General features: G+C 41.0%; 1 protein-coding gene across 1 annotated transcript in view; it reads right to left on the bottom strand.

Moving 5' to 3' along the window:
- Positions 1-19058, bottom strand: part of LOC123870764 (multidrug resistance protein homolog 49-like) — a 53814-nt gene that overhangs the window by 17401 nt on the left and 17355 nt on the right. The window contains exons 2-24 of the mRNA XM_045914170.1: positions 13596-13789; positions 12555-12699; positions 12013-12113; positions 11389-11560; positions 10846-10970; positions 10310-10505; positions 9539-9763; positions 8782-8968; positions 8092-8234; positions 7375-7583; positions 6760-6894; positions 6359-6474; positions 6080-6177; positions 5279-5446; positions 4710-4892; positions 4051-4141; positions 3827-3939; positions 3522-3651; positions 3023-3215; positions 2487-2649; positions 1352-1546; positions 786-995; positions 212-358 (exon numbers count right to left, since the gene is read on the bottom strand). Coding sequence (XP_045770126.1) covers positions 212-358; positions 786-995; positions 1352-1546; positions 2487-2649; positions 3023-3215; positions 3522-3651; positions 3827-3939; positions 4051-4141; positions 4710-4892; positions 5279-5446; positions 6080-6177; positions 6359-6474; positions 6760-6894; positions 7375-7583; positions 8092-8234; positions 8782-8968; positions 9539-9763; positions 10310-10505; positions 10846-10970; positions 11389-11560; positions 12013-12113; positions 12555-12699; positions 13596-13789 — 3639 coding nt within the window. The remainder of the gene's footprint in view (positions 1-211; positions 359-785; positions 996-1351; positions 1547-2486; positions 2650-3022; positions 3216-3521; positions 3652-3826; positions 3940-4050; positions 4142-4709; positions 4893-5278; positions 5447-6079; positions 6178-6358; positions 6475-6759; positions 6895-7374; positions 7584-8091; positions 8235-8781; positions 8969-9538; positions 9764-10309; positions 10506-10845; positions 10971-11388; positions 11561-12012; positions 12114-12554; positions 12700-13595; positions 13790-19058) is intronic.

Genomic DNA, 19058 nt, shown 5'->3' with positions numbered 1-19058 from the left:
AATATGAACGTTTTTTTATTTATTATAAGGCAAGCGCTTGACACAATCACAACTGATGGAAAGTGATAATGTGGCTTGAGATGGGACGCGTTTACCTAGAAGATGCCTATTTCCAACCTGTACACTCGCTGTGGTAAAACTATTCCTTGCACCTTACGGAGTTTTGCAAAGTACCACGTGTTTCTATGGCTAAGTTGGGATAGTTTATTACCTTTTCGCTCGCAGCGTCGAGTGCAGAAGTAGCCTCGTCGAGCAGCAGCACTCTAGGATTCCGTAACAAGGCTCGCGCTATCGCCACGCGCTGCTTCTGACCTCCGGAAAGCGCCGCGGAACCCGCTTCCAGCACCGTGTCGTAGCCCTGAGGACAAAGAGATAAGTTATAGGGGACATGGGAATATTAGGTCATACTTAACTGTCGTAAACCTCTCACTACTAAAGAAACAGGAAAAACAAGCACTACATACCACCACACAGAACCACACTCTACCAGCCGGGCGATTCAGAACACTCGATTCGGTAAGTTACCGTTCGATAAGACGTACTCTTCATTGAAAAATACGTCTTATCGAACGATAACTTTCCGAATCGATTGTTCTGAATCGCCCGGCAGGTCAGTAGACAGTCGTTTGTACGGGAAACATACCTAGGTTCGTTTGTGATTGGTTGGTCACTCAAAATGGTTAACACCCACTAACTGTATTGTCTTTGTCATTTGTATGGGATTACGTAACAGAGAGACCCTACATTTACTTCTCTCCGTGGACAGAGTATAGTCACGCGCTTACCGAGGGTAGAGTAGCGACGAAGGAGTGCACGTTGGCTTGCTGAGCAGCCGCGATGATCTCCTCGAGCGCGACGTGGCGCGAGTTGTCGCCGTACGCGATGTTGTCGCGGATGGAGCGCTCGAACATCACGGGCTCCTGCTGCACGAGCCCGAGCTGCGCGCGCAGCCGCGGCAGCGCCAGCTCGCGTCGAATGTCGCGTCCGTCCAGCCTCTGCAAATAATCGGGGACTTTAATCTTTCTCAAAAATAAATAATAGCTAACTATGCAGTCGAATGATATGAAATGGAGAAAAACATCATCATGATCACTAGATTACAACATGGGTTCATTCAAGGGGCGGACCAACAAATTCCTGAAGGGCCGGCAACGCATTGGTGGTACCTCTAGTGCTGCAAGTGTTCATGAACAGTGGTAATCACTTAACATCAGGTGTCCCGCCTGCTCGTTTGCTCGCTATTTTATTAGCGTTCATTAAATTCGTTCATTATCTTCAACTCAACGCCAGCCTACTTTACAGCACGGGTCTTAGAATGAGGAGGGTAGAAGCTATTAGGTGTGTGTCTTACCACAACGCCCTGGTTGGGGTCGTAGCTCCTCATCAGTAGATGCATGATGGTGGACTTCCCGCAGCCGGAGGGCCCGACCAGCGCGAGGGTCTTGCCGGCGGGCAGCTCCAGGCTCAGGCCCCGCAGCACGGGCACGTTGGACCTCGTGGGGTAGTGGAAGTGGATGTTTGAGAAGTCCAGTTTACCGGTCGCGACCTGTACAACAGTTGTTTACTTCAACAAAAAGCTCAAAAGATTCTTGATGTAACCTAGCAGAAGATAATAGCTGAATGTGTCGAACTGGCGTCTGTCGAATTTGGCAGCCAATCAAAAAGGAGGGTTTCTTCTCCACGGGGAGGAGAAGAAATCCTAGAAATACGATAGAAAATCGAAAATACGCTTTGCGTGTGTGATATTAAAATCATGCCAAATTGTGGGTCCATCAAAAGTTTGGAACATGTACCTACTACTTTGCTGTATCAACGACTTGTTTATTGCTTGGATCATATACCTACCTACAACATATAAAAGATTATAGTAAATCTAATTTAAGGTCCCATAAAAGAGATTCTATGAATCGGAGTAGGTTAAGTATGACATGCTCTCACACACTTGATATGACTTTTGAGATAAAGGTAAACATTGAGTGAACACGCGATAAAGTGTTCACCGATTTACATAAATACACTTAGCATCATTCTTCCAAAGTCGACCGTTGGCGGATTAAACATCCATGTCGGATAAATACTGTAATCAGTATGAGTAATTTCAGTCCATCATCATCATGATTAACCCATCGCGCACTGGCTCAGAGGTCGAGTCTCCTCTCAGAATCAGAAAGGTTTTGGCCATAGTCTACCACGCTGGCCAAGTGCGGATGGGCAGACTTCACACACCTTCAAGAAGATTATGGAGTAGGTACTCTTCATAATGTTCTCAAAGGTGGCGGTTCTCGAAGGAAAACAGGTTTCCTCAAGATATTTTGCTCCACTGTTAAAGCAAGTGATATATAATGCTCAAAACGCATTTACATTCCTTGAATTCCGAAAAGTTACCGACACACACCTGTTTTTTGACATTTCGATTGGGAGGTGAACGTCTTAACTACCTAGACTATCATGGCTTAATATCTTCAGTTAGGGGCGATGTAACTTACCCATGAGGGATCATCCACAGCAGTGGGCTCGGTCTGTACCAGGGGTTGCCGCGCCAGGGCTCGGATGATGCGGGCGCCGGAGCGGCGCGCGGCCGCGAAGTTGGGCGCGAACGACAGCGCCTCGGCCAACATCCACGCGCCGTAGATCAGAGCTTCCGATACCCTGGGGAGGAATAGACATGGGTTAGTCAGTACCACTTTCCTGATTTCTCATCAGAGATTTTTGGAGACTTGAAAGGTTTATAAAATACGCGTGGCTTTGCGTATGTACCAATGGGGTAGACTCCACACTTCTAGACGTACACTGGTTGATGACAAGTTTAAGTAATTTGTGTAAGATTTTGCTACACAGTAACAAAAAGTCTTGCAGAGTTTTGAGTTTTGGTGATTTCGTGCGATTTTATTTTATTTTATTTTCGCGTTTTTTTGTGGTATCTTATCAGTAATCATCAGTAAGTATCACAGTTCGTTTTTGGTTGCGTTCTGGTTACAACCTGTATGCTTGGCTTAGGAGGTTTTCGTTGCCGTCAACTTACAGTATAGCGTACTCGTAGTTCAAGTCCTCTCTCGCGATGAGGTAGCCGCCGTACGCGAGCGAGACCGCGTAGCCCAGCGTGGGCGCGCACAGGCACAGCCCGTACACCGGCCCGCGCACCCAGCGCGTGCTGTTCTGCCGCTCCGCCTCGTCCAGCGCGGCGGAGTAGCGCCCGAGGATCGCCCACTCCACGCCTGCGGGCAAAAAACGATTGCTACAGTCACCCTGTAGGAAAATAACACTTGAAACAATCCTCAGGAGAGACAACTGCATTACACGGATCAGATATCAGGTATTCTTTCGAAAGTGTGTTCGTGTGCTCCCGGCATACCAATGCCCTTTCGACGTTTGCGTTCCTGCCACGTATAACCGTCAATCCTCCCGTACAAAGTACAAACATCTGTTCCACGATGTTTTCGTTCGTTTCGTTGTTTTAAATGCAACGGTTTCATTAACCGACTTTTTCAGGAGATCGAAAAGCTAAAATAAAAATGGCTTACCTAAACTATGTACAGTCCGCACGTTGAGCACCGCTTCAGTGGCGAGCCGTGACGCACTCTCCAGGGCGCGTTGCTCCTTCACTTCAGACTTCTTCGTCACCCAGCCTTCCAAGCAGATGCCACCGATTACCTGAAGATACAACAACATTATTGATTTAGTAGCCAAAACCGTCATATGCGATCTGTCATCAATAGCCTATAAAAGTCCACTGCTGGACGAAGGAAGGTCCTGGGAAGGTTTGCCCATAATCACCACGTTGGTTTACACTTGGTGATCGCAGATGATTGAGTAAAGTTTAACTTACGCATGGCACGCTCAGCAAGCTGACGAGGGTCATCTTCCAGGAGTAAGCCAGCGCCAGCCCCACGCCCAGCACCATAGTGCTGATGCCTTGCAGCATCGTGCCCAGCCGAGTTCCTGAACAATGGAAGTTTGTTGTTGAAAACATGGCATTTCTGGACAAAGAGGGAAGGTTGCCCGTCTTATGCCCTTCTCTATACGAACGTATTACGCCTAAAAAGGACGTACCAGTAGCACCCTGCACCGCAGCACAATCTGACGCTAGTCGAGCACACAGAGCCCCGACTGAGTTTGTGGGCACGTCGAACCAGCCTTGTTCCTGTAATAGAGGGAATATTTAAAAACAATGGTAAGGAGGATCATAGTGAACCCATACCCACTATAGGCCCACTATACTCTCAGCATGAGAAGGGCCACAGTCCACAGTCACATGGCAGGCCACAGTCTGCCATGCTGGCCTTGAGCAGATTGGCAGAGTTCAAACACGCCTTTGAAAAAATTATGGAGACCTCTCAGGCATGCAGGTTACATTACAGATGTTTTCCTTCCTATAAAGCAAGAGATCTTTAATTGCCTAAAACGCATCTAACCCCGAAAAGTTAGAGGTGCCTAGCCGTGATCCAATCCCCGAGCTCCTGAATTGAAGGCTGATGACGGCTATATAACTATAAAGAAGGATACAATCTGATTCTGATCTGATCATTTTACAGTTCAGATACTTTGTGACGGAATATCAGATTCATGTTCCATACAACATTTGAAGGTACGGCAGAGGGCTATAACCTAAGTCTTACTACTAAAATAATCAAGAGTTTGTTTGATGCCAACAACCAACGTCTCAACCATATTGGTGAATGACAAACCAAACTATAAATAACAATACCAACCTGTACTAAGTAGTTGTTGAACGTGAGTATCCTCAGTCTATCCGTAAGCTTGGCGCCGGCCAGCCCGAACAGCCAGGCTTGGAGGAAGGTGACGACGCCACTCACTAGCGCTGCACAGGCAAACAGGCCTGCGTAGATCTGAGATTGGCGGAGGATTTCGTCGTGATCTGGCCAAGAGAACATCTGCAAAAGGAGATAATTCATTGAGATACCGTTAGACAGGTAGAGTTTGCCTGAAAAAATGACATTATGATCTAATGGATTTAACATTATTATCTGTATATATAAAAGGAAAAGCTGAACGACTCATCTATCAACGCACTGCTCAAACTATTAGACGGATTGGGCTGTATGTCATGTAGATAGCTATTATGGCGCAGACATCCGCTAAGAAAGAATTTTTGAAAATTCAACTCCTAAACAGGTAAAATAGGGGTTTGAAAGTGTAGTCCACGCGGACGAAGGGTTGTTATGAAAAAATTGAGAAGTAAAAAGAAAATAAATGGGAAATGGGAGAGGGAGAAGTAGCGATGGCAGAGTGGGCGAGAGATGAAGAAATAGTCACTTACGCCATATAACTTGGAGAATAAATACGCGAAGACAGGCATAGTGGCTCCGATGAGCAAGGAAGCTGCTCCTCCACCAGCGAGGAAGGGCCACTCCTCGCTGTTCAGCTTGAGCAGCTGCCAGGTCGACACGTTCGCTTCTTTCTCTTCTTCCTCCTCAACTTCGGTGTCCTGGAGAAATGTTTTAGTTCATTTACTTTCTCTCGGCGCTTTTCCCTTGACCAATTGTTTTCTTTTTCGGAATTATTATGATACCATACATATTTCGTCTTTTAGAGCTTTAAGTTGAGACAAGAAACCATTATCAAACTAGATATTATTATTTTTCTTCCGAAAAATTTCACTGGCGATTTTTCACGGAGAGTGATTTTTCAAATTTCGCACTTACAAAATTTGCTACAGTAATGCAATGTGCTACTTTTATTGATCTTTCTCGAAAAGAGAATTTTTGCACTTACAATAACATTCACTTTTCGTGAAACGTAGCAAACGTTTGTTTGCTACATTAATTGAACAAGATGTTTTTACTTTTTCCCTTTCTGATTTCTAACGCGTAGGGATGTGAGTTTTCTCGCTCGCGTGCTCGATAGCTCGGGTCGACGACTCTGCGTTCGCGAAATTCAAACAATAAAGCGAGATTAAAATGAAATAATTTTCAAACATTGTGCGATTTTTCTTCATGAATATATTCAAAGGTTACTCGGAACTGTTACTTATGAAAAGGCTTTTCCTATGATTTTTCACATGCTATCTGTGAAATAGTCTAACTCTACTTCGATTGCTTTTAACTGAGGTATTACTTACGTCTTCCTGAGTTAGATGCGGTACGGAAGTCACTTGGTTTGACGACATGGATCCGAGCCGAAGACTGCCGCGGACAAAACGATTGCCCCGGAACGATTCTGCATAGGAAAATTTTATTACATTATTAATAATAATCTATTAAGCTTATCACGAATACTTAATTGAACTTCCTTTACAACCTCTCGCACTGCCAAGGGGTAGTAGTAAAGATCTCTTATAGACATAAATAAGTGGACTAGCCACTTTTTCTTTCTTTCTTTTTCAATGTTTAAAACATACCTCTATGTGTGGAGCAAATGCTGCTGCTCCGTCTAACCCTATTCAGCTTCTGTTCTGCTTCCGCTTCCACCACCTCGTCGTCTTCTGTGGACTCGGACTGTGTGGCTTCTATACTTCTGCAAAGAATCACATTCAAGTATTAGTCAGGCAGTTCGATTTTTGAACTGATAGTTTGACAGGCGCGGATATTTAGATTCTTCGGTTGAATATTAATTGAAGAGTGACCGTTGAGTGGCATATTGCTTGCTTGGTTGCCTGCTATTCCTGCATGTGTAGTAGCAGGAGGGTGGGTGGTTCATATCGCATGATATAGCTACCTACGAGTACATCGTTCCATACAGATTTGTCTATTTTGGCGGATTATAGGAAGTCTAACTTGTTGTCCCATGTCAAATGCTTACCTATGCGTCATATCGTCTTGCAACAGTTTCCAGTAGGCGCCCTTCTTCTCCAGCAGTTCCAGGTGTGAGCCCTGCTCCAGCACCGCGCCCTGCTCGATGTATACTATGCGAGATGCGTTCACTATTGTCGATAACCTGAACAGAGATGAATAGGTAAGCCGTAGGTACCACAGAGTTTTTAACACGGACATGACCTCTGTGACATTCAATCGGAGGAGCATCATATCTTGTTCGCATAGGGCCATTATTTTATTTGCTTAGCGGTCCTCCGATGTGACAACGTTTGGATCAAAATATACTTATAAAGGCCAGTAGGTACATAATATTGTTACCTTACTGTTTAAGAGGGGTTTTGTGTCGGGGGTTTTTAGACTTTTTTCAACTTCTGTCGGCAGTCCTCACTGACTGGCCATATTTTTGCAACTTTAGTCTTTAGGAACCACTGGCAAGTTTGTTTTACATAGTCCACACCAGCAGTCATCAATTATTTACAATAATGTGCCCATTATACATAATATGGCACAACATATTAACAAAGATGTGGTTAAAGAATTTATTCTCAAAAAGAAAGATAATCTTCTATAAAACGTAAAAATTCAAGAAATAGATACGAACCTATGCGAGACCACTAAGGTAGTCCTCCCTTTGCTGGCAGCGTCCAGAGCCGCCTGAACCTGTCGCTCAGCGGCCGGGTCCAGCGCGGATGTGGGCTCGTCCAGCAGCAGGATGGCCGGCTTCCTCAGCAACGCGCGAGCGATGGCCACCCGTTGCTTCTGACCTCCCGACAACTGCGCTCCCCTTTCACCGAGGGTGGTGTCGTAGCCCTGATGAAAGAGTACATAGGATATTTTTAACTGAAACTTAGATGTTTAAATTGGGGATTTATTAACGCACTTAATTGTCTGGGCAGTATAATAATATTGCTCATATTATAATATTGGTTGTAGGTATCCATGAGTAGTGAGACTGAGCTTCACTTATGTTGGCTGTCCAGCAAGACATTGGTTTTTTAGTTTTCCAACTCGTGAGATATACCTAAAGGGGCTTAAATGTTATCTCAAAGCTCAACCAGGCTGGGCTTCTTTATGTATGTGTATTGTCAGATCGTCATTGGTAAATTTCTAGGTTTCATCCAAGAAAATTTTACTGATGTCATATTGACAAGATACTGTTTTTTGTTCCGATGAACCTTCTGATATGTTTTTCAGGATCTTTGAATATATGAACCAAATACCGAATACTTTGTTTATTGGGTTGAATTGAAATCTTGTTTAAGAGGGTCTCGCTGTACGTGAATCAAGCTTTTGTTTCCTCGGGAGGGGAAATACTTACATTGGTCAGTTTAGTGATGAACTGGTGAGCGTGCGCGGTTTTGGCCGCTTCGATCATGTCCGCCTCCGTGGCGTCTTCTACTCCCAGCATTATGTTCTCTCGAATCGTTCCACTGAACAGCACTGGTTCTTGGCCTACGACACCTGAACAAAATACAACAATTGGGTTTATTTGTGTCCACGATTATCTATTACATGCGGGATCAAGGTTTAGATTCTATTGCTAACGGTCAAAGTCCCGCGTTCACATCATCACCTTTAAAGACAACATTGTTAATTTGCCTTTAGTCACGCACGCACTTAGGCAGCGTGAAAAACTAAATCCTTCTCATTCTGATAGGAGGCCCGTGCTCTATTCGTGTTGAGATGATGAGTTCGATAATAATCTTAAACGAGTTGCTGGGAGCCGCTGGACACAATCAGCACAAGATTGCCATTTCAGCTTCTCAGCCAGTTAGTTGAGCTATGTCAGATCTTCTCGTTCCTGATTTGATCATTTAGAGAAATTCCAAGCATAGCTCTCTCCATCGCCCACTGAGTGACTCTAAGCTTTCTTATGAGGCTCATAAATTATCGACCAGTTATCGGATCTATATGTTATCATTGGCACGCACTGTTCGTAGACTTTAGTCTTCAAGCACTGAGGAATTTCATACGAGAATGGGACTTGGGAATCTTGTATATCACTTACCAATCCTTCTCCGGAAATGGTGTAAGTGTAGGGTATGGAGCTTGTTGCCGTCCACCACAATGTTGCCACTGTCCGGCTCGTAGGCGCGCTGGAGAAGCTGTAGCAGCGTCGACTTGCCGCAACCCGAGCCTCCCACTAGAGCCACTGTTTCACCCGCCTTCACCTTCAGACTTAACCCTCTGAGTACCTGAAAGAAGTGAGTTGGATGTAAAAAAAAGATAAAAAAAAGAATATTAACCTTGCTAATCATGACTATTACTCCCCTTTTCCCCTTCAATTAAGCGTAAAGCTTGTGCTAGGAGTAGGTACTACAATAGTGCAACGGGTGGGGTTTGAACCGTCGCCGACCTTAAGGAATTCAGTTTGCTCCTCAACCGTTGAGCTATCGAGGCTCCAAAATTAAACTTTTGTTGTGCCTAAGTGTTCTTCTTCTATTACAACCATTCCCAAGACTGCCGAGGGTCACTGGTAGAGATCTCATATTGCAGAGATAAGTGCTTCCCTGTCCATTTCTTATCGTTTATTTTCAATTACCCCTTTTAACCCCTACCTAGATAGTCGAAATTCCAAGGACTTAAAAATTACTAGTAAAAGCAAATTAATCATAGCAAATTATTCTAAACCTGAAATGTTCGTTTTCCAATGTTCGATGCGACATTCCGTAAAAACCTAATAGTTTACTAGGTTTTAGAATAAACAGATGTTGGCATAGGTTTTGATGTTTTTCTCTAAGCTAAATAATGCTCAAAAAGCTTACCTTCATATCAGGCCTCGATGGATAATTAAAGTACAAATTATCAAACACGATATCGCCCTTAAACGCGTCAGGCTTAAGTCCAGAATTGTTTAACGCGTTGATCTTGGACTGTCGTTCTAGAAGACCAAACAACGACTTGGCAGCGCCCCGCGCGGTCGAGAAGATTTCCAGATGCGGGTTCAACATGGCGATGTTTTGAGCTGCCATGAAAGTGCAGAAGAGGACCTGTGAAGGATAATATGTTTAGATTAGAAAGTTGTACCTACACCAAATATACTTACCATAACATTTTTCGCGGATGCAAAAATAAATTCGCGCAGGGACAGTATCTACCTATGCAAAAACAATCACGGAAAATATTGCCATTACAATTCGACTTCACACTAGAAGTCAATAACATTTTATCCCTGGCACTACAAAAAGCCACAAATCAAGAAAAAAAAGAAAAATTTTGAGTATATTATATCTATTTACTTAGCATTCCCATCTATCCATGTTTTTTACTAAAATGTATAAGGAATATTCTAGTAAGTTGATAATCAAGAAAAATCTGGAATACTTTTCTGGCCGATTCACACCAATTTCTAGATTTTTAGGCCGAAAAAGTTTTTCGGTTTAGAAATCTCTTCTTTTGTTTTTACAAACCCAAAAAGATCTAAGGAGGCTTAGGTTGGTGAAACATAGCTAAGTAGATCTATCATTTAAAACTTGTGTTTTTGGACTTAGGGGGAAAGATTGAACTTTTAAATAACTTATCAAAGATAGTCTTACCGTGACCATAACTCCAGGATGATAAGTCCTCTCCTCAGGTGGTAGAGGCATGTCGCTCACACACAGCGCGGCTCCATACGCGAACACTATGGCGTTGAGGCCGTACGTCAGTAGCCAGCCGAGGCCAGCGCCCGTTCCCGACCACGCGCAGCGGCGGCGCGCTGCCGAACTGGCACCACCTAGGGCTTCTGAGTATCTGTTGGAGAAACAACAGACTTCAGAGGATTTTTATTCAAGTTAGCCCTTCTGTTATCTCGCGTGGTTGTAACTGTAATGATGCAGTCTTAGATTTAACGTGGCATCATACTTGAATTTTAATTCAATTTGTAGGTACTTCTTTGACATGGTGCTAAATCAAAACCGCCAGACCAAATCAGAAACAAAAGGATTTAGAAATTTTAAATGCACTTTACCCTGATCGAGATCGGGAACTCTTATACTTATAGGAAGGCGTCAAATATTTTATTAGCATAGATTTAATAATGTTTGTGATACGTAACAGTGCTATTTTAATCGAAACATTTTATAAGGCTTACCTGGTTACTTCAACCTTTTCTCCCGAGTACGCTCTAACCGTGCGTATGGCAGAGAGCGCCTGTTCAACTATGCGCCCAGCCGTACCATACGCCACTACTTCATCTGCTGAGCAGCGGGTTTGGTTCTGGAAAAGAAAAGATAATTTAAGAGATCTTCAAAATTATTTTGGGCTCCTTATATAATGAATGTATTAATTGTTTGAGTAATTGATGCCATATTAGCACGTGTTGTCTTGTTATCGTGCTACAATAAGCATCACAGTATGCTTCATTATGCTAATGTTTTGTGTATTTACTTACCTGGTTAGTATAGTGGGTTCGAGTCTCAGATTGAGCCAATTTTATCGGATATATCTGAGATTTTTTTTAACAGCCTGGAGTTGGAAAGTTGATTATGTGACACCACGTACCTCAGAAAGTACGTAAAGGCCTTGGGCTTATACCTGAACGCTCTCCGCTAGTGCCGAATGGCCGTCACATCGGACTATATTAAGAGAATGAGGGAATAGAGAGTTTAGAACAACTAAGTATATCGTGAAATACCTTGGCAACAAGGGCAGCGACGACTAGCGCTATTGGCACGACGACCAGGCCAGCCAGCGTGAGTTGCCAGCCGTGTGCCAGCGCAACACTGGTCGCCACGACAACGCTGCCAGCCAAATAGGATGCCATCGCTACATGCTCGCCGACACCCATTTTTAATTTTTCTGTGTCTCTGTAATATACAAATTGTGTTTATATAGTTGGTTCCTATGCGATCTTTCTTATACTTATGCGATCTTTTTTATATTGATTGTTTCTGTAAAGTAAAAGGCCTTGCAGAATACTTGAGATGCCGTAAGAGATCTGACAGAAGTGAAGTTGTACAGTGTTTCGCTTAATGATACGGGCAACCTGATGCCCAGCCGATGAGATGCCGTGCTTTTTCGTTCATTATATTGCCATTAAGGTCCCCATTCGAAAGTTCCATTAAAAAGCTTTGCTTGAAAAAAGGTGTCGTCAGAAGCAAAGCTTTGTATACAGAATGAGCTGTTGCATTTCCTTTCTTTTGTACTTTGTCTCACGAACTCAAATAGGCACGCTGCCTAGCAAAAGAGTTGCGATCGACTTGAAATTAATGACGTACTGAATTTTAAAGATGTTGTTCAAAGAAGAGGTACAACTTACTCTGTAAGGGTCGATGCGAAGTTCATCGTAGTGTTGGTATCGAAAAATGCTGTCTCTTGACTTAATACTGATCGTAGGAGTTTCCATCTTAACCTTGTTATCTGAAAACAAAATATACCATAAGTACTTTAAGCGTTACATTGACTTTAAACAGAATTTAAAAAGCAATAAGTGAAAACTTGCTCTACCACAGCTCTCTCTAAAGCGAACGCTATTAAAATTCATTCAGTTCATTCGTTTCAGAATTACGATATAGTCCTACCACTTTGGTGGTTTTGCCAAATTTTTAGAGGGTATCGGTACGACGCCACGTAAAAACCGATTTTAGGCGATGTATTTAAAAACTGGCATGCCATGCCACAGTTCGCTACTAACTTAGACAGTGTCGTCATTTACCACTAGAGACTCTAATATGATAAAAAAGATAGCTACAGTGTGATGATCACAATCATCTTATTTGGTTAATCATTTATTTGGTGGTAGGCTTCGGCCGTGGCTAGTTATCATCCTCATGGATCTATCATGGATTTAAAAAAAGTTACCATTCTAGCAGCAGCCCAGTTCGCGAGGGTGACAGCGCAGGCCGCGGCGACCAACTGGCACGCCATTATCGCGAAGCTGGCCACCGCGAATGCTATCGAGTCCTCCACTAGAGCGTCCATGTGGTGGGTTCTGTTGCTGTCACCTCTGGAAATAAATACAATGGTTTATTCGTAGACAGGGAATATCTTGGTCCTAGACATTTATTTGAAGTGTTAGTTTTTAACCCCCGACCCAAAAAGAGGGGTGTTATAAGTTTGACGTGTGTGTCTGTGTATCTGTGTATCTGTGTATCTGTCTGTGGCATCGTAGCGCCTAAACGAATGAACCGATCTTAATTTAGTTTTTTTTGTTTGAAAGGTGGCTTGATCGAGAGTGTTCTTAGCTATAATCCAAAAAAATTGGTTCAGCCGTTTAAAAGTTATCAGCTATTTTCTAGTTTTCTTGTAGAAAAGAAGGTTAGATAATCCTTAGGTTCATAATATTCAAGTGTCAATTGACAAATATCAAGTTGTCAAGATGGACGTTGCCTAGATATACATAATTATTTATTTGAAAATGATTTGTCGGGGGTGTTGAAAATTTTTAATTTACATTTGTCACCATTGTCAAGCGAAGGACAATTACTTAATAGTTGTCTGACGTTCACGCGAGCTTCTGATGTCAGTATCTAGCGACTCGTCGTCGTCTGTCACCTAGGACTTAGAAGCATTTTAGATTCCCAACGTCTATCGATTCTTCGAACTTAACGCCGTGTAAGCATACTTATTACTTTTGTCTTTGCGCAGACTTTACATAAAACGAGACAGATTGATGTCATAGAGATAAATGTTTCTGATTTTAACTGTAGTCTGAGTAAAGTCAAACGCTCTATAGATTTTAGCCTAAGCTTTTATAGGATTTATACTTCACGACAAAGTTGGTTCGATTATCGGTAACTATAAGGTGATGATACCCACATTATGTAATGAATTTTTTTTTTTTTTTTTTAATGAAAATTTTACAATAAAACATATAAAATATAATGAATCATATCTACTTACACTATTCTGTCCCCTCCAAAAATGTGTAATATGTACGCCTGTCCAGCATTGGGCTCGGCCTTGTGTCGTGTGATGAAGAGAGCTGTGAGTTCTCCGTATATGAGCACCGCGGCGACCAGTCCTGCTGAGCAGATGCAGCCGGAGAGGGAACCTAATACTGTGGCTAGCCTCTCGATCCATGTTGAATATCGCCACTGGAAACAAAGAAAGATATCTTTTAAAAGAAAGATATATTTTTATTATCTATATTTTCATTGTATAACCCAAACAGATTTTCCCACCAATGTCTATACACCGCAATATTAACACGTCAGTAACACAAAAGATTCTGGTAAGTTTAAGAAACACAGACTCAGAAATATTCATTTATTTATCAGCCTTTTCGTTTATAAGCAACTGGATGATACCCGCTACTTGGTCCGGGAACTCTTCAATTTCCGGGATAAAAGTAGCCTATGTTCGTCTCCGGGATGCAGGCTGCACACAAATACTCGCGACTTTCTCTAAGTGGATTGAAGTTTTTTTTAAAACCCCGTGGTATCTTTTTGGTTAACTTATATGTCTGTATCAAACTTCGAGAACAGGTAAACAGATGGGCCGTGAAAAGATAACAGACACATGGACAGACACATTTCCACATTCATAATATTAGTTTATAGTATTTAATTACGTACGTCTTGTATGAATTCCTCGGCGTTGTTAAATAATTCATGGAAATAATTTCGCGTCCATTACAATTAAAAGTGTCGCGGTCTATTGCCTTTATTGCCTCGTTGAGTTGAGACAGTTAAAACTTTGAGTTTTAATTTTTAGAGATCCTCGTAGCTTCACTCTGGTAAACCTAAATGTTATTTATATTTATTCTACTCAACTCACTAGCTACTATTTGAATATTAATTATGGAGGATTCTGATATCAAATTTTTCTAGGCTAAGTATAAGAAATCATTCAAGATCAAAGGTTACCTATCATTAATGCAGCATCCAAACGATGGCCCGTATTGTCTCGAATTCAAATTAGAGCATAATACTTAGGCACTCATTCGTGGATAGCACTGAAGAGAGAGAAAGGATTTCTTTAAACTTTGTAAGATAAGGAAGGGGAAAATAAAACCACACGAAATTACGTGAAACAGTGAATTTAATGAATCTGCATCAGCCAGTAAATGGTTTGATTAAACAATTACCTTATACGGAATTTAGTCATTACATAAACGTCTCACCCGGAGACAAAACTTCAATCAAGACATAAAGTGGTTAAATTGACTGTTTTATGTGGTAGACGAAGATATGAGTGCGATCGTAAGTTTTGATGATAATACGAGTATCATGAGTTCATGAGTGCGCTTGTAGTGTTAATTATCAGAAACGCCATAAATCTTAATGGTTTTTGAGTACCTAACATTTTAAAATACTGGCCAGGTATCCTAAGTCTTGATAATGATTCTGAAATTAAATTCTAATCAAAAGAACATAGATTACATAAAATATGATATTGTAGGTACCTATCTAGGTACCTACACGTCGCGTCGTCGCAAGCGTTGAAACATGCTGTTTATTTTTTTTGTAATGTTATGAAATTAGTGTCAACTTATGTTCAATGTTTCTTGCAAATAAATAATTCCTAGGTCTTAAAAACTTCACAAGGATTAAGACCTGGGACTCTACCGAAATACTGTTTCAAGAAACCCCCCTAACATAATGTGATTAATGGATATGGGTTACGCCCCTCGTTCGTCACCCGGTCAGGGCTCAGAAGGACCCCAGGTAAGGAAGGAGGTGACGCGTCATGTTCTGGTTGCGCATCTGAGACGGATGTTGCAGTAGCCAGGCTGCCGACAGTGGTGGGACCAGTCTGCAAGTTCGTGGCGGATCACGATTCACGACCACCGTGGCGATTCGCTAAGTCAGTGTCTAACATTGATAGCCACCCAGCTCATTTGACATTGATTGGTTCCACATTGCTGCTTCATTGAGTGATATTAAAATAGTTTTTTCGTAGAAAACCTTCAATGGATTACAAATAAATGTCAAATTAGCTCCGTAGCATTCAGCGATGAGTTAGCGAGTCGGTAGGCAGGGCGGGAGCGCGGTGAATACCAATAAGTGAACCCACACAATCGTCCGTCTAGGGAACATTACACAGACAGGGGTTTTAGGTGGTTTTAGTGTGTGCAAGCCCCACATAACCCCTCCGTTTCCCCTGACGGAGGGAAATGCGTTAGGCATTTCGTGTGTATAAAAAAGGGGTCATGACCCTGAGCAATGAGAAACACGATGTAGGGATGGAGGCATCACTTGAAGGACAATTACTGAACCCTACTTAGGAGCAGTGAACTTAGAGCAGGGGTAAGTGCATGACGAGCAAAACTTGAACTTGAATTGTAACAGGAAAATATAAGGTTTTGTAAGCACTTACTTATTGCGAATATTATGATTCACTTACTTTATTATTGACGGATAATTTTATTTTATCGCTTTGATTATTTTATTACTAAAGTAAGTACCTTTTGTGGTTTAAGTGGGAAATTACTTTTATGCTACATTGTCTCCTTATTTACACCTGTAATTTATAATCAACTTCAATAATTCTAATTTGTAATCTAATTTCTTTATTTTATTTACTAGCCGATGCCCGCGACTTCGCCCGCGTGGATTTAGGTTTTTCGAAGTCTCTTTGATTTTCTGGGATAAAACGTAGCTTATGTGCTAATCCAGGATATTATCTATCTCCATTCCAAATTTCAGCCAAATCCGCCTAGTAGTTTTTGCGTGAAGGAGTAACAAACATACACACACACAAACTTTCGCCTTTATAATGTTAGTGTGATTCTATTTCGGTACACCAACAGCAAGTACACAAACCGCTTAAATTAAATACATATTATAATTTATTACATTAAAAAAAACTGGTTAAATAAGGAGATAAAAAAGTTATTACATTAAAAAAAATGGTATTTGTATCATTCTGCCCCACCGACGGGAAAGATTAATTGAGCACTTTGACATGAACTGAAAATGGACAAAGCTTGATTATAATTGAAAAGTATTTTTTTGTTAAAGAATAATCCAAATCAGTAAAAAAACCTGCGAAAGCTTTGCAAGTCACAAAATGATTTGCAAAGCTTGTGTAGCGCTTTTTGCTTTCAAACCGTCTGAGGCCTAAGCTAGTGACAATGCTTTCAAGATTTCTAATTCCAAGTTTCCTTCTGTATCCGCCTTCGAATTGTTTTTGTGTGTATTTCCTAATTTTCATTATTTTGGATATTTTCTAATATTTTTACAAATAATGTATTGCATTGATGCGTATTAATGCGCCCCTGACTTAACTTTACCACTGTACCTACCCCAAACGACATTTTCAAAAAACTGATATCACATTGATTAATTTTAAAAATGCATTAAAAATACATTTGGGATCCAATAATAATTAATATTTCATATAATATTTCTGCATTATTTTATTTAGTTTGCTAACTGGATGTTGCTGAGGTTGCTATTGTATTAAAAGTATATTATTACTAGCTGATACCCGCGACTTCGTTCGCGTGGATGTAGGTTTTTTAAAATTCCCGTGGGAACTCTTTGATTTTCCGGGATAAAAAGTAGCCTATGTGCTAATCCAGGGTATAATCATCTCCATTCTAAATTTCAGCCCAATCCGTCCAGTAGTTTTTGCGTGAAGGAGTAACAAACATACACACACACACACACACACATACACACACACACATAGAAACTATCTCCTTTATAATATTAGTGTGATTACTATATAACATGTATAAAAACACGTGCTAGCGTTGTCACGATTCAAATAAAAATATCTTTGGTTATTAATGTACCTACCCCTTGCATCTACTGACTACTCATATCTGCCTCACTTCCCCCTTACACCTACTTAAAGGGATGCAGTAAAAATAGCTCTAATATTATGATACCAAGTAATCTCCTAGTGTTTTATATAAAGCCTTGACTTCAAACAAAGACGGCAACATCTGTTAGAAGTCACTATATTTTTTTTCTACATAAAATATTTTTAATTGATAATATCTGAAAAATTGCAACGATTTTAATGAAACCTTACGTTTAATGACTGATAAGTATAACTGATATCGTATTGTTCTTCGCAAAACCTTCGAATTAATAATAAAATATTTACTGCCGTCTGGCTGTCCATTATAATTAAATAAATTATAGTTTTTCAGCTTAATTAGTAACAATTAACAAGGCAAAACTAATTTACTTCAGTGTTATTTTAATGGCTAAGTTGAAATACTAATAAATTAATCGTAAAAAAATAATATCCGCCTATTATAATATTATTTATATCAATGCCTGATGAGTACCTACCTATTTCATGATTTCTGACCGATAACTACCTAAGCAAAAACCAGGTAAAAAAAAAGTTATTCAAATTTTTAGGGTTCCGTACCTCAAAAAGAAAAAACGGAACCCTTATAGGATCACTTTGTTGTCTGACTGTTCGTCTTCGTGTTTGTCAAGAAAACCTGTAGGGTACTTCCCCTTGACTTAGAGTCATGGGCAGGTAAATAGGTCTTATAGCACAAGTAAAGGAAAAAATCCGGAAACCGTGAATTTTTGGTTACATCACAAAAACATATTAAAGTATGTTAAAATTCAAAGTAAGATAACTATACCAAGTAAGTTTATCATATGAAAGGCCTTTAGTTGTACATTCTAAACAGATTTATATTTATTTGTATGCTTAATCGTTTTTGATTTGTTGTGCAAAATGTCAGAAAAATACCCGAGTACGGAACTCTTGGTGCGTGAGTCTGACTCGCACTTGGTCGGTTTTTTTTCTTTTAGACGTTCCATCCCCGGCCACCCTGTATAATATTGGATGATGCCCGCGACTTCGTTCCCGATATAGGTTTTTAAAAATCCCGTGGGAACTGGGAACTCAATGATTTTCCGGGATAAAAAGTAGCTTATATACTAATTCAGGGTATAATCTATCTCCACTCCTTTCAGCCAAATCCGTCCAGTAGTTTTTGCGTGAAAGAGTAACAAACATCCATCCATACATACAAACTTTCTCGTTTACAATATTAAGTAGGATAGAAGATAATCATTAACAATTGCTGCAAAAAGGCTCAAATTAAAAGAAGTATGTACATTGTCCTTTAAAGTATCTACTCTCCTACTAGGTATCTTATACTAGTAGAAAGTTGTATGCAATCGGAAATGGAATGTGGCGGGGCTTTTCCGGCGATTCTGAACTTACGGGCAGGTATGTATGCAGTGGGTGTATGCTATACAGATAAGTGGCCCGGGGAAGTCCCTGAGGCATTGCCCGCATGCATCCAACCAGTTTGTATGCGGCAAAATGACTAACCTACTATTACTGCCTATTTTGATTAATTGGTTGCTAGGTTTATTGGTTGCTTTAATATATCTAACAACGACGATAGCCTACTGGTTAAGATGTTGGCCTTTTATT

Source organism: Maniola jurtina, chromosome 13, assembly GCF_905333055.1.
Source record: "Maniola jurtina chromosome 13, ilManJurt1.1, whole genome shotgun sequence".
NCBI classification, from domain to species: Eukaryota; Metazoa; Arthropoda; class Insecta; order Lepidoptera; family Nymphalidae; genus Maniola; species Maniola jurtina.
This window is presented reverse-complemented; position numbering and strand designations above follow the sequence as displayed.